General features: G+C 41.4%; 1 protein-coding gene across 2 annotated transcripts in view; it reads left to right on the top strand.

Moving 5' to 3' along the window:
- The window catches only part of nbeaa (neurobeachin a), an 85,031-nt gene extending 72,143 nt beyond the window's left edge, over positions 1-12,888 (top strand). For both annotated transcript variants that reach the window (XM_029519056.1, XM_029519055.1), the window contains exons 39-59: positions 501-667; positions 1,569-1,693; positions 1,781-1,930; positions 2,361-2,497; positions 2,652-2,769; positions 3,648-3,750; positions 3,842-3,957; positions 5,096-5,208; positions 5,706-5,846; positions 5,960-6,079; positions 6,392-6,544; positions 6,650-6,814; positions 7,021-7,110; positions 7,812-8,004; positions 9,279-9,350; positions 9,518-9,673; positions 9,968-10,138; positions 10,248-10,349; positions 10,543-10,739; positions 10,860-11,011; positions 11,228-12,888. In XM_029519056.1, coding sequence (XP_029374916.1) covers positions 501-667; positions 1,569-1,693; positions 1,781-1,930; positions 2,361-2,497; positions 2,652-2,769; positions 3,648-3,750; positions 3,842-3,957; positions 5,096-5,208; positions 5,706-5,846; positions 5,960-6,079; positions 6,392-6,544; positions 6,650-6,814; positions 7,021-7,110; positions 7,812-8,004; positions 9,279-9,350; positions 9,518-9,673; positions 9,968-10,138; positions 10,248-10,349; positions 10,543-10,739; positions 10,860-11,011; positions 11,228-11,318 — 2,832 coding nt within the window. In that variant the 3' untranslated portion in view covers positions 11,319-12,888. The remainder of the gene's footprint in view (positions 1-500; positions 668-1,568; positions 1,694-1,780; positions 1,931-2,360; positions 2,498-2,651; positions 2,770-3,647; positions 3,751-3,841; positions 3,958-5,095; positions 5,209-5,705; positions 5,847-5,959; positions 6,080-6,391; positions 6,545-6,649; positions 6,815-7,020; positions 7,111-7,811; positions 8,005-9,278; positions 9,351-9,517; positions 9,674-9,967; positions 10,139-10,247; positions 10,350-10,542; positions 10,740-10,859; positions 11,012-11,227) is intronic.
- Positions 12,889-14,271: the final 1,383 nt, after the last annotated feature.

Here is a 14,271-nt window from a genome sequence, read left to right as displayed (position 1 = left end):
AATGCTTTATCGTTGTTTGCTAGTTATTTAGCATCTGACCCTTTTAATGAGGAATAAACGTTAATAAAAAGTATGAATTATTAAAATAGATTAGATTTGAACAAATCTTTGTTTTTGTATTGTAAAACATTAATATTAGACAATTACCCTGATAATGATGATCAGCTAATATGCATTATTTCCACGTTGTAAATGCGTAAGAAAATTAAGAGAGCCCTTAAACTTGTTTTTTCAAGAATGTAATCAGGAAACATGCTGAGCTTTTCTGATAGATACACAAAACACAATTCCTAATCACTGCAATTTCTTCTTTTTTATGGGTCAACATAAATGCAACACCATTAAATCTCTGATAAGCTAATTTTGGCTGCTTTATCAGTCTAGCTCCAGTCAGCAGGCAACACTGGTTATGTAGATAAATCAGCTATCCCACCGTAGCCTTCCTCTTCTCTGATGGCATGTCTTTCCTGTTTAACTCTTTCCTGCCCACTCTCCTCCAGTCGAACTGCGCCCAGTATGCTGCAGACCGGAGAGAGGAGGAGAAAATGTGCGATCATCTCATCAGTGCCGCTAAGCACAGAGATCACGTGACAGCTAACCAGCTGAAACAGAAGATCCTCAACATCCTGACCAATAAGCATGGAGCGTGGGGGACGATGTCACAGAGGTCAGAGGAACATTTTTAGATCGCAATAACACAGGGAGCCATTAGACCGGTTGAGTGCTTCTTACATCAGTGCCATTAGCATGTTTCATGTCATTATCATCAGCAAATCAGCACTATATGCTCCATATCACCAGTATATAATATTGTTGTACAAATACAGTAGTACTTCTGTACATCAGTTACACCACAGAGACAACAGAGTGTCTAAAACCATACACCTAGAAAAGACATATTTATATATCGTACATCAGCTGCAGCACTACCTGGGAGCTGAGTGAGAAGGATCTCCTTATTTAGCTCACTCACACTCGGATTACCTCACTGATGGCTTGTCATGCAGATCTGCCTTCAGGCTGGCAGCTTGTTGAAGGACGTTATTTTATTTTTATTGAGGATATGTGACACACACCATCTGATACCTGCCTTCCTCTTGTCACTGTCGATGAAGTAAACTTTACACTGCAACGTGTCGCTGTAGATGAGCACCTCCCATACTCATTAAAAAACTAAAAATTAATTGAATTGCATCTGAATTGATGATAGTACTTGTGATACACGTGAGGCAAAAATCACTCTTATCACTAAACTTTCCTTTTCATGTGCTTTCTTTATACAACCCCTTGGCTCTGTAGGGAACATAGGTAAATTTTTATGTTTTCTCTTCTAAAATATAACCAATTCTTGATGTTTTCAGATGTGGAATTGTTGTTTAACATCATTTATGGTCCAACACAGCTCTTTATCCATGTATTGATTTTTCCTGTGTAGAAAAAGTTTTTCCAAAATGCAATAAAATACAATCACTATCATCTGTATCTATCTTTACTTTCCAAAAATGCACTTTCTTTTCCTCTCACTGTTGCAGTAAATCATCTTTGCTCCTTTCTTTTTATGTTGTCAGTCAATTACATGACTTCTGGCGTCTTGACTACTGGGAGGACGACCTGAGGAGGAGACGGAGATTTGTTCGAAATGCTTTCGGGTCCACTCACGCTGACGTGTCACTCAGAGCTCTCGAGGAATACGGTTTGTAATATGTTGTGATGCTGTACGTGGACAGTGCTTGCTTTTTGTATACACACCACGCTTACATGCACACTTAAAATCTCTCAGGTACAGAAGAGGAAGAGGAAGGGCTTAAGTCCAAAAAGAATTTCCGCAGTCAGTCGGTGGTCACCCAGAATCCAGAGGCAGAGTTGATGCTGGAAGGAGACGATGATGCTGTCAGCCTGCTGCAGGAAAAAGAGATTGACAACCTTGCAGGTGAGATGAATGTGCAGTTACACACACACACACACACACGCAGATGTTATGCTACAGTGCGACTAAAATCGTATATAACTCTTGTTTTTAGTACGTTTCCGTCCACGACTTTTTACCTCGAAAGGCAAGTTGGGCATTTGAAAACTTCATAGCTGCTCTAACCATCCACCAACAATATGAGACAATTATGTCATAATTTACTAAAAAATGCCTAATTTAATCCACTGGTTCCTCTCTGATTTATGTAAGTGGATGGGTTGTTCCTAACAGGAGGAAGATAGAGGAACCAAAACCAAATGAATGATCAATCTTAACTAACACCAAATGAGCCATTTGATCATCTGTGTTATGATTGCTTTTTCCTATCCTGGGTTAGGAGCCTGTCAGTGCTATAAATAATTAGCTACCTACCTGTGACTACTCTCCCCAGGCCCTGTGGTCCTGAGCACTCCAGCTCAGTTGGTCGCTCCAGTGGTGGTGGCACGAGGGACTCTGTCCATCACCACTACTGAGATTTACTTTGAGGTGGATGAAGAGGATTCTGCTTTCAAGAAGACTGATGCTAAAGTGAGGGCGAGCTGGCCATCTTCAGTCTTGTTCATTGAAGGGAATGGGGAAAGTGAAATGGGACAGCCTATAGAGAAGTTGTTTACCTATGGCAGCATTTGCTTAAATTATTAACCAGTGTAAAAATGTGTTGCGGGATTTCCATCCTCAACAGGTACTGGCCTACTCAGAGGGTCTGCACGGCAAGTGGATGTTCAGTGAGATCCGAGCTGTCTTTTCCAGACGCTACCTGCTGCAGAATACTGGACTAGAGGTCTTCATGGCCAACAGAAGTAAGTACAAATTACTTTAATTAACGTAATCCAATTAATTTTTCAGCACTCTGAGGGATTTGTTACCTCAAGCTGTATTTATTGATTATTTTCCATCACTATGGCCAGCTAACCAAACCAAAAAAAAACTAAATGTCATCATTAATAATAATTTCTAAATCAATTTGTTTGGATACATGAAAAAGTAATACCAAAAAGTCACCATTTACAAGTCCATTTACATCAGCTAGGTCAGAAATGAACTTTTTTTGGTTTGTGAAGAATTAGAAATAAATATCCAAATAGTTTAAATATGTCTAAAGCGAAATCATGCAATCAATATAACTGTATTGATGCAGCTAATTCTAAGTTTTATTCTCACTAAATAGCTAACATTAGCAGCCTGCAAAAAATGTCTGTTCATATGCTGAAATTAGCATGCTAAACACATATCTTGGCCTGTGTCGGTATTTTCTGACAGCAACTCACTGCATCCTCCAATCTGAGGGCGTATTGTAACCTCTAGAATGAGCGATAAGGATTCCTCCTTAAAAAAACAATGTACAAATATCTCCTCACATCTCCAACATTAGAATATCACTGCAGAATCAGTAAGTGCAGAGTGAACTGCATATTAATGGCGTATCGGCTCTTTATGCATTTTCTAACACCATCATTCCCGGCATGAGGACACTCACTCTTCCTTCATGCTATGGAGTAGTTTATTGTCGACTGTCGTTCAGAATGAAGATTACTCCCATTCCCTCTATGTCCTAGTATAAGATGTACACCCAGTTTGTGGTTTGTTTGTTTTTTTTTTTACCAGTTGAACATTAGTTGTTACAGTTAAGGACATGTTTTCATTATATTCACCATTTGCTGTCTCTTCCTCTCTCCAGCGTCTGTGATGTTTAACTTCCCTGACCAGGCCACAGTCAAGAGGGTGGTTTACAGTCTTCCACGGGTGGGGGTAGGAACGAGTTACGGCCTCCCCCAGGCCAGGTAGGTGCAAGATCTGCTGGTCCACAGCTGTTTTCTGGTTTAGTGAAAGGAAAGAAGTCAGTTTCATTTTCAATGTGTGTGTGTTTCCAAGGCGGATTTCCTTAGCCACCCCTCGTCAGCTCTTCAAGTCATCCAACATGACGCAGCGCTGGCAGAGAAGAGAGATCTCCAATTTTGAGTACCTCATGTTCCTCAACACTATTGCCGGTAAAGTCCGCCTTAGTCATATTTCATGAGCTTTCATCCTGCCATGTCTGTTTTTGTGAGTTATAGCATATAAATAATAAATGAACTGTTTAATAGCCAAGCACAGAGGTGTCTTCCTTTTTCTCAAAACAAATCTGGCAGAATACTCACTTTCTCCATCTTCGACTGCTTATCCAAAGTCGCGTTAGCATCGCTCACTTTCTCTCGTGTGATATTGACATTTTGTAGAACATTTTGCTGTGATGATTTTAACAGAGCAAACTTGTTTTTGTTGCATCGACAGTTCCTGTTGTGCTGTCTTGTGTTGAAAAATAATTGCACAGTCCGACACTGCAGACTGGCTGTGTTTGTATCTTTCTCCATGTGCATGAACAAAGAAGCCAAATCACACGAGATTTTTATCGAAAACGAAAAACTGAACTTGTAAGATGTACCTAAAATCATCCTTTTTTAACCCAGCAGTATGACATTTTAAAAACAAAATACACAAAACAAGGCAGTCACAATGACAATAGATGAGATGCAAAAGTACAGAAATGTAAACGTAGTATGTTATTCATATACAATTCTATCTTTTATTCATAACCCTTTACATACTGTATTATCTAAATACTTATATTTAGATATTATCAAATATCTATCAGTAAAACCAGAAGGTGCATTATAGATCAATATATGTATGTAACAGAAATGAAGGATTGTCTCGTAAAAACCCTAGATAAATGGCATCCAATGAAAATTTGGGCAAAAGCCTTTCAATATGCTGGCATGCAGCAGTTTGTCAGCAGCTTGCGCTTTTATGCCTCTCCTGGTTGGATTGTCTTTTATCACACTAACATATGACCTTGGCTGGTGTAATTTTCACTTAAACTTTGCCTCACTAATTAAATGTTTGAGCACGAGCCTGATTTATTGTGTTTGGAAGTTTTGGAGCTTGAAAATTTTACAACTATGAAGCAATCAGCCACATTGTTTTTCACTATGTCATAATGTATATTTTTCTGAGAATGTCAGGTGAGTATTTATGCTGTGTTTTCTATAACAACACTGACTGGGAACATTGTGACAGGTAGGTGTCCTGTCTATATTTCCACTTAGTCATGTTTTCCGCTCTCTCGTGCACCTTTTGTCCCTGCAGGGAGGACCTACAATGATCTGAACCAGTACCCCATCTTCCCCTGGGTCTTGACTAACTATGATTCAGAGGAGCTCGATCTCACTCTCCCTGGCAACTTCAGAGATCTCTCTAAGGTAAAAAGACTCGTACACAAAACACTGCCCTTCTTTTTCCCCAAATAGATTGTTCACGTGTTATTCATATTGTAAATCTTTTTATAAATGTGTTCGCTCTTCTTACAAATGATCCAAATCAGTGTGGGCCTTTTCATTTTTATTGTCCAAGCTCCGGGCAGCACTGCGGCCCCACAGTAAGAAGGTCTGGGTCCTTTCTGTGCAGAGTTTGCATGTCTGCATGGGTTTCCTCCAGGTGCTCCGGTTTCCTCCCACCATCCAAAGACATCCATGTCTAGGTTAACTGGTGACTCTAAATTGACCGTAGGTGTGAATGTGAGTGTGAGTTGTTGTTCGCCTCTCTCTTTGTGTGTTGGCCCTGTGATGGACCCCCGCCCCTCGCCCAGAACGTTGGCTGGGATTGGCCCCAGCAGTCCCGCGACCTGGAAACGGAAAAGCGATAGAAGATGGATGGATGTCCAAGCTCCGATTGTTGATATCTCTGTGGTTTGTTTCAGCCAATCGGTGCACTGAATCCCAAGCGAGCAGCATTTTATGCAGAGCGCTACGAGACGTGGGACGACGAGAGCACGCCACCTCACCACTATACAACTCTGTACTCCACCGCTCATTCAACACTGATGTGGATGCTCAGAATAGTGAGTACCTACTTAAGATGCACACAAACTATTGCCCTTAGTGGCTGTTTGAGGACATGCCAGACAACAGAGGGCTTCTCTTGACCTGCATTTGTCTGCTCTTGTGTCTGTAGGAGCCTTTCACCACTTTCTTCCTCAATGCCAATGATAGCAAGTTTGACCATCCAGAGAGAGCCTTCTCTGGCATCGGCCGCTCGTGGAGGAACTGTCAGAGGGACACGGCCGATGTCAAGGTAACTATTCCTGAATGATTATAGGAAAACAATAAAGCACTGAAAGTAGTGTGATTTTCTGTTATTGGTTAAGTATGTTCTTTTATTTAAGAATATAATTTTTTTTTTTTTTTTTTTAGTGAAGGTCTTTAAATGTAACGGTATAATTGTACTTCAAGATCCAAATATTGTCTAAGGCTTTGTGAAAGAAATTTGAGTGTTTCAACTTTGTAAAACTCATTACAGTTGATGTTTTGAATATAGTGGTTAGAGATAAGTTAATTTAGAGAAGAAGTAATAATTTTTTTCTTGTGACTCTGTTGTGCCTGTCAGGAGCTGATCCCAGAGTTCTACTATTTGCCAGAGATGTTTGTCAACAGTAATGAGTATGAACTTGGGGTGCGTGATGACGGAGTCCCAGTGTGTGACATAGAGCTTCCCGCCTGGGCTAAGAAACCCGAAGACTTTGTTCGCATTAACCGGATGGTGAGAAACACAGTCAGTCTTTTATTTAAAAAAAAGAAAATTCCCCTGGAGAGACATTGAACACATTCTTGACCTCTTTCTGCCACCGTCTGTGCACATGAACAGGCACTGGAGAGCGAGTTTGTGTCATGTCAGCTTCACCAGTGGATCGATCTAATATTTGGCTACAAGCAGCGAGGGCCAGAGGCGGTCCGGGCTCTTAACGTCTTCAACTTCCTGTCCTACGAGGGAGCAGTCAACCTAGACAATTTAGATGCAGTGCAACGCGAGGTTGGTTTCCCACACAATGGTCTTGTTTGAGTCAGAAATTCATTATTACAGTGCGGTAATCTCCCCCTCAGTCATCTGCATCTGCTAAATATCTTCATGGAGAAGCATCAGATGGATGTAATATTTGAATAAATATAAATGTTTATTCAGCATAACCTTCTTCTTCCCCTGCTCTGTTGATGTCATTTCTGTTTCTGCATCTGCAGGTAATTGAGATGCAGATCCAGCTCTGCGGTCAGATACCCTCCCAGCTGCTGATAGAGCCACACCCACCGCGCTCCTCCGCCATGCACCTGGTGAGAATACCTCACCCATTAAATTTTACCCTCATTAAATGTGGTGCACATATCTCAGACTGCAGAGCTACTGAAATACAAAACAGAGATATCCTTTTTTGCGTCGTCGTTACCTAGATAACTTTGGGAGAAGGAAGAGCTTTTGCCATTTTTATTTGCAGCTTGAAAGGTTTGTATCTGCAGATACTGAACTTTCAGATTTTACAATATTAGTGCACCTGAATGGTTTTCGATTCCCAGGGTGAACGGATTTATGAAATGATTCTGTATTACATAGAAGTGAATTTACTGATGTTTTTGCTGTTGTTTTTTTTTTTTTTTTTTTTTACAAAGCAAGTCTCCCACCCTGGCGTAAGCCTCTTTGTGTTCCCTGCTACCGTTAGCAGCACAAGGCCTCAGTGTGTCCACATCAGAGCCATCCATGTCCCAACCCAAACCTGTCAGTCCTGAACCCAGACCAACCAGCGCCTCCATCTCCTCTCCTGAGCCTAGAGCCACCCTCAGTGTGTGTACCTGCTCTGACCCTGCGCTCCCACTAATATACCTTTTCCCTTCCCTCCCTGTCCCATCTGTTCTGTCTCTACCTCTGTCTCCATTCACCCCCCCCCCTCCTCCGACCCTCCTGACCTTCCCTCCTCACTCTGCCCTTCTCTCGTCCTCTCCCTCTTTGTCCCGCTGTCTTTCTCTGTCTGTCTCACCAGTGTTTCCTTCCCCAGAGCCCTCTGATGTTTAAGGATCAGATGCAGCAGGATGTTATCATGGTGCTCAAGTTCCCCTCTAACTCCCCGGTCACGCACGTCGCAGCCAACACGCTCCCCCACCTCAGCATACCAGCAGCCGTCACTGTCACATGTAGCCGGCTGTTTGCAGTCAACCGCTGGCACAATACAGTTGGTGAGTGCTTGTGTCCAACAATGCTAAAAACATGGCATTGCATTGTTTGCCATCAAGCTTTTTGTTTTTTTTTTTTTTTTTTTTAATGAAACTTTACCACAATAAAACAGTGTCCTCACAATAGTGATGAAATAATTGCTCAAGTTGTCCTTGCACCAGCTATTAAAATGTGAAGATTTCCTGTTTTTCTCTTTTTTGCAAATGGAATCATTTTAGTTTTGGTTTTCTTAGATGATGGATCAATTAAATTGAAAGATATGACTTTGGGATATGGAGCTGTAACTGTTATATAGTTAAGGCCAACCTATGGAAGCCTTTTATTCTTACAAAGTCAGTAAGTCGTACTTCATGTCAGGTGTTGTTACTGAGCCCATAGCTTTTGGTTTTGCTGTATTGGATTTTTATTTGTTTGACATATAAATATTGTTTGATTAAAGTTGTGATTAACCTTATTAATTGCCTCATGAGCACAGCAGGCTGGGTGTAATTAACTATGGTAAAGTGATTATGCAGGGTCATGAGGCAGTTCAAACGAGTGTTATCGATTGCTTATTTTTAGCTGCTTAAACAGCAGGGCTCATTTTCTTCTTGTGCGTTTGTCTGTGTGCGTCATCATGGCTAAACATGTTTTGGAAATATTTACTGTAACGGAAACTACCACAGAGGGAGCTTTGAGTACAGACAGACAGATTTTGTCACCACAAATTGTCAAAAAAGTTCAAGATACAGTCAAAAAACTTTACCAGTTTGTAGTTGAGATGAAGCAAAGTATGAAGATGATGTTTGTCATACGAACCACCCTCCTCACCCAAAGGATGGAGCCCTTCCCCCAGGTCGTAGATCCAGAGGTCCCCACTTCAGGTCTAAAGCTATAATAACTCTAAATGTGCACTTCATAATGCGTTTGTGTCTGATGTTAATCGAATGTTTTGTGTTTTTATAGTGTTGTGTTGGGTGTTTTATTTTCTTATGTATATTCCTTATAATTGCACATTTTTTATCTGTTCCTTTATCTGAACTCCTTGACGCAAATGAATCAGAACCTGAATACTCATTAATATTGAATAGTTTATTAATAATTTAGTCATGACTCCAGAATACTGATGTGTCAGAGCGCATTGACAGTTGATGTAGCTGCTGTGACCCAAAAGCAATATGGTCTCTGGTTTAATATAAACCCACTTGAGAGCTGCGATCTTCCCTGTTTTATAACATGTGCAGAGATGCAGGTGTATAGTGTGAGTGTAATGTTTGATCCCCCTCCCACCCTGCAGGCCTCCGTGGAGCTCCAGGATACTCCCTAGAACAGGCTCATCACCTGCCCATTGAGATGGACCCTCTCATAGGTCAGTGCACTGTACAGCAATACTAGTTCTACATTGTTGATACTTAAATCACTGACCTGAGTGATAAACTATCCAGAAAGGTTAGAGGAGTCAATTACAGCACCTTGTTAACATTTATGCATCTGTATGCCCACACTAATGCGCACCGTCTCCGCTCGCCCATCCAGCGAACAACTCAGGCGTGAACAAGCGTCAGATCACTGACCTAGTGGACCAGAGCATCCAAATCAACACACACTGTTTTGTGGTTACTGCCGACAACCGCTACATCCTGGTCTGCGGCTTCTGGGACAAGAGCTTTCGTGTTTATTCGACTGAAACCGGTTAGTTTCTTTCAAGGCCGACATTAGCTGCCATTTGTGACCGTCAGAGGTCCGATGTTAACTGTGGAACATGTAAAATGTGTGCATTTGTGTGTTATTTAAAATGTTTGATTTAGGGCAGATTTGAAGAGCTCAATAAGCGCTGCTGTATTTGCTAGTCCAGAGATTTAAACATGTGACAAACTAATCTGCTTCTGTATATAGTGAATTACTATCCTGGAAGTCAAACAACTCCCTCCAGCAGGAGGAGATGGCACACACAGGTCTAAGCCTCTCCCTGCTTCCTCTCCACAGGAAAGCTGACCCAGATCGTTTTTGGCCACTGGGATGTGGTGACGTGTCTGGCTAGGTCAGAGTCCTACATCGGAGGAGACTGCTACATTGTGTCAGGCTCCAGAGACGCCACTCTTCTTCTGTGGTACTGGAGCGGACGACACCACATTATCGGGGACAACCCTAATAACAGTGAGTGGTGGCACGATGTGAATGTTTCCAGTCTCTGTGTGTTCCCTGCAGCTCTCCAGGAGTGAGAAACCTTTAACCCAGAGGTTTGTGACTGTGATCTCTCCTCCAGGTGACTATCCAGCTCCCAGGGCAGTACTGACCGGACACGACCACGAGGTGGTGTGTGTGTCCGTCTGTGCAGAGCTGGGGTTGGTCATCAGTGGAGCTAAAGGTTTGTCTGTCTTCTAAATGTCTGAATTTTACATTTACATGCACAATAAATATTGACTACCTGTATAAAATATTTAAACTCTTGTTTTGCTGCCACACATTAAAACAAAGCACCAACATTGAGGTTGTCCTGGAAGTGTAACATTTATTCACCATCACTGAAGCTGAATGATTACTCTGGTCTTACTCTCCAGAGGGCCCGTGCCTAGTCCACACTATTACAGGGGACCTGCTTAGGGCCCTGGAGGGGCCAGAGCTTTGTCAGCGGCCCCGCCTCATCTCAGTGTCCAGCGAAGGCCATTGTATAATCTACTATGAGAGAGGCCGCTTCTGTAACTTCAGCATAAATGGAAAACTGTTGGCACAAATGGAGGTCAATGATTCCACGCGGGTAAGACTGTCAACATAAAGTAATATTTATTTAAAAAAAACATCATCGTTTACATTCAAGTGCTATGCTGTGGTCATATGGGGCTTTGAATCTCACCAAGGCTTTCTTTCTTCTCTCCAGGCGATCCTGCTGAGCAGTGACGGACAGAACTTGGTGACGGGAGGCGATAATGGAGTTGTGGAGGTGTGGCAGGCGTGCGACTTCAAACAGCTTTACATCTATCCAGGCTGTGATGCCGGCATCCGTGCCATGGACCTGTCACATGACCAGAGGTAAATCAGACAGGGCGCCGCTAGACGTGTTTGTGTGCGACCGTTTGTAAGAAGGCAGCTGAATTCAGGGCTGCATTTTCTTAAGGACGACTGTTTTTGGGACCCCCCAATCCTCTGACGAATTTTAAGTCCAAGGGATATGAGTGGATAAACATAGTACAGAGAATGCGTATAGTTTGGTTTGCAGAGGTGACTCTGTGTGTGCTCTGCTCTCAGGACTCTGATCACTGGCATGGCGTCCGGCAGCATTGTGGCGTTCAACATCGACTTCAACCGCTGGCACTACGAACACCAGAACAGATACTGAGGTGGACAGCTAGAGGACAAGGAGTGTGGAGAGAGGAGAAGAACAAGAGGTAAAGGAGATGATGCATTCTGCTGTGTATCTGCAGCGTGGGGAAACTGCAGGTACTGAGAGGAAGGAAAAACGAGTACCGGACCTTAGGCTCTAATCCGTTCAGAGAAGTTTACTTGATTTGAGGATACGGCAGTGCTGCTGGAAATCACTTCCTCTGTGCATACGTGTAAGTACACGCACGTGTGTAACCACAGACACATAACACCCCGAAGATACACACCAAACCCTGCTAATAAAATAGACAGACTGCAGAATGGGGGGAAAAAGAGCAAGTCAAGCAGACCTTGTAGAGGTCGACCATATCCGTACCACTCACAGGACTGGTGCAGTTGCTGTTGCTGGTACGCTTAACGCTTCACAGACAATGAACCCAACTTTTGTTTTCTCTTATTTTTCTTCTTTTAATATTTGTGTTCAATATTTTTCTTTTGAGGGGATGACCATGGGGGAATGATCTGGGTGGACTGTTAACTAAGACTCCTTCAGTGTGTCTAATAAACTGATTAGAAATGGTCAGAGATGAACTAGCCCCACCCACTTCTCAAAAACCGGTGCTATTGGCTTAATCTTAAATTCACCCTTGAAAAGAATTGCCTGGGGATTTGAGTTAATTTTATTTTATTCTTATTTAAGTTGATCAGATTTTGTTTCATTTTCTAACATTAATTTTTATTATTTCTCTTTTCTTTTACCCACAGCAGATTTAACACTGATTTTTCTGTAAATAAGGCTCTGCTTCCTTCAGAGTCTGCACTTGTTCTTTCACTACACAAACTGCGCTTATCACCTTTAATTTATTAATGACTTGCTGTATGTAAAATATTGTGTAATAATTATTATAATGTTGACAAGACTGATGGTAATAATGGCAGTGTCAAAGATGGTAATGAGTTTTGCCAGAGTTGGTGATGATACGGAGGTCTTACCAGTGCCACCATGGATGACAACCACAAGACTGACATGATTTCTTTGTATATTTGGTGATTGTTTTGTCAAATATGTACATATAGTCTTGGTTCAGGCTTGGTGGGAGACTAAATCAGCTGAATAAGACTGAGACCGCAAAGGAATACTTCACTTACCCACATTTGTTGATTACTTAAAAAAAGAGAATCAAATCAATGTAAAAGTTTGTTTTGTATTTGCACTTTGCACCAATCACATATCATTATTTATTAGCTTGGTTCTTTCTGGTCGGCTGCCATTTTGTTTCAGTCCATTTTCCCTACGGGATTATTTGTGCATTGATGTTTGTATTTAAGACGTTGAGCTCATGTGTGATTATTAAGTTTTACAACCTCACCGTTGTAAGCAATATCATGATTCTGTAGCTGATAGTGGTCGGAAGGAGGGCGGAGAGGGGATGAAATGTGAGCTGTACTGTATGTGTGAAGCCATCTTGATCAAATGCGCACATGCACATACTCTATTGACAGGTTCAACTTACGTATCCAAAAAAAGGTTAAATATTTTTGGATCTATGAAACCCTAAAAACTATTGTATTCATGTTTTATTGCAAAGATGTAAAATATGACATGTGTGAGTTGAAAAAAAAAATCATAAGAAAAATAAAATATGCAAAGAATTTGATGACTTGACTATTCATTGGAAGTATTATTATTGAAGCTCTCTTGTTCTTCATGGAGACAGGAAAAGAGAAATCAATAACATCTCGTTGTCATATTTATTAGAATCTGCTATCCTGACACGGGTAATGAGATATCTTGTATGCGAAACCTCATTGATTACATCGCTGAAATAGTTGCATTGCTATGATTTTCTTTCCAGATGTCTGATAATATCAGTCATGTTCTTAAACGCTTCCAAAAAATACAAACGCATAGAGAGATGTATATGTGTATTATTTGCTCTGGTCCCACATCATCTCCCCTTTAACCCATTTTTGAATTGGCATGCTTGAACTAATGGCCCTTTTCCACTTTGGACTTCTGCTGGAGTGCTGTGCTCAGGTTCTGGGAGTTTCAGTTAATGTACTTTATGCTGCAGATTCGGTAATCAAATAGTGATAACAGCAAAATGGCATTACAAGTAGGTTCAGTGTGGCAGAGAGGAAGCAGCCATTAATGGCATTTGTTAGCTCATGAATCACAGAGATAAATTCGCAGTCACCAGGCATACAGGCCAATACATCATGCCAGGTAGGTATTGAGACTCAAGTATTTGTGGAAGCATTAACACACAAGAAACTGAGGAAGGCTTCAGGGTGTCTTCATTAGGGAGGCAGGCGGCTTGGCACTGCTGCTTTTGGGCCAGAGTCCAGACCCCCCCAACACTAGAGACTAGGCTGGACCCATCTGGGACCAGAGACAGAGAGAAAGACCTGTTTGTGAACGAATCAGAGCCTGGACCAGGTAAAAAGAACAAATCACCCGATGAGATGACTCGTGAGTCACACAAAAGATTAGTTCAACAAGTCCAGGCTGTCCACACACATCCTAATAATAGATGCCTGTGTTTTCAATTAGCATCGGTTTTTTAAACAGGATTATCGCTGGAATCAGAGCTCTAACTCAAAATAATCTGTATTATTTTATTAAACATCACCAGACTTAAACAATGATTTTTTAATACGTGGTTCACTTGAAAACAACAAATGGATTAGAGAATATTTCAAATTCTTAATTTGAAATAATCACTTAAACCAGAAGGCACCGGACACAATACCCTCTAAACTGGTTTGCACAAAGATTCACTCTCAGCTGAAATAAAGGAGCAGTTGTAAATGACAAGACTGTAAACACAATTTGGGACTGAAGGGATGCTAACTATGAAAGTATCATTTATTTGTGTGCTATTATTTCTTGGTTCAGTTTGATGGGATGAGTTATACTACAGCAGAGCTAAAAATTCTAAGTTTTTACAACAATGAGAATATACAAC

This window comes from Echeneis naucrates, chromosome 14 (assembly GCF_900963305.1).
Source record: "Echeneis naucrates chromosome 14, fEcheNa1.1, whole genome shotgun sequence".
Classification (NCBI taxonomy): Eukaryota; Metazoa; Chordata; class Actinopteri; order Carangiformes; family Echeneidae; genus Echeneis; species Echeneis naucrates.
Note: the sequence above shows the minus strand (reverse complement) of the source record. Positions and strands in the feature narration are given on the sequence as shown.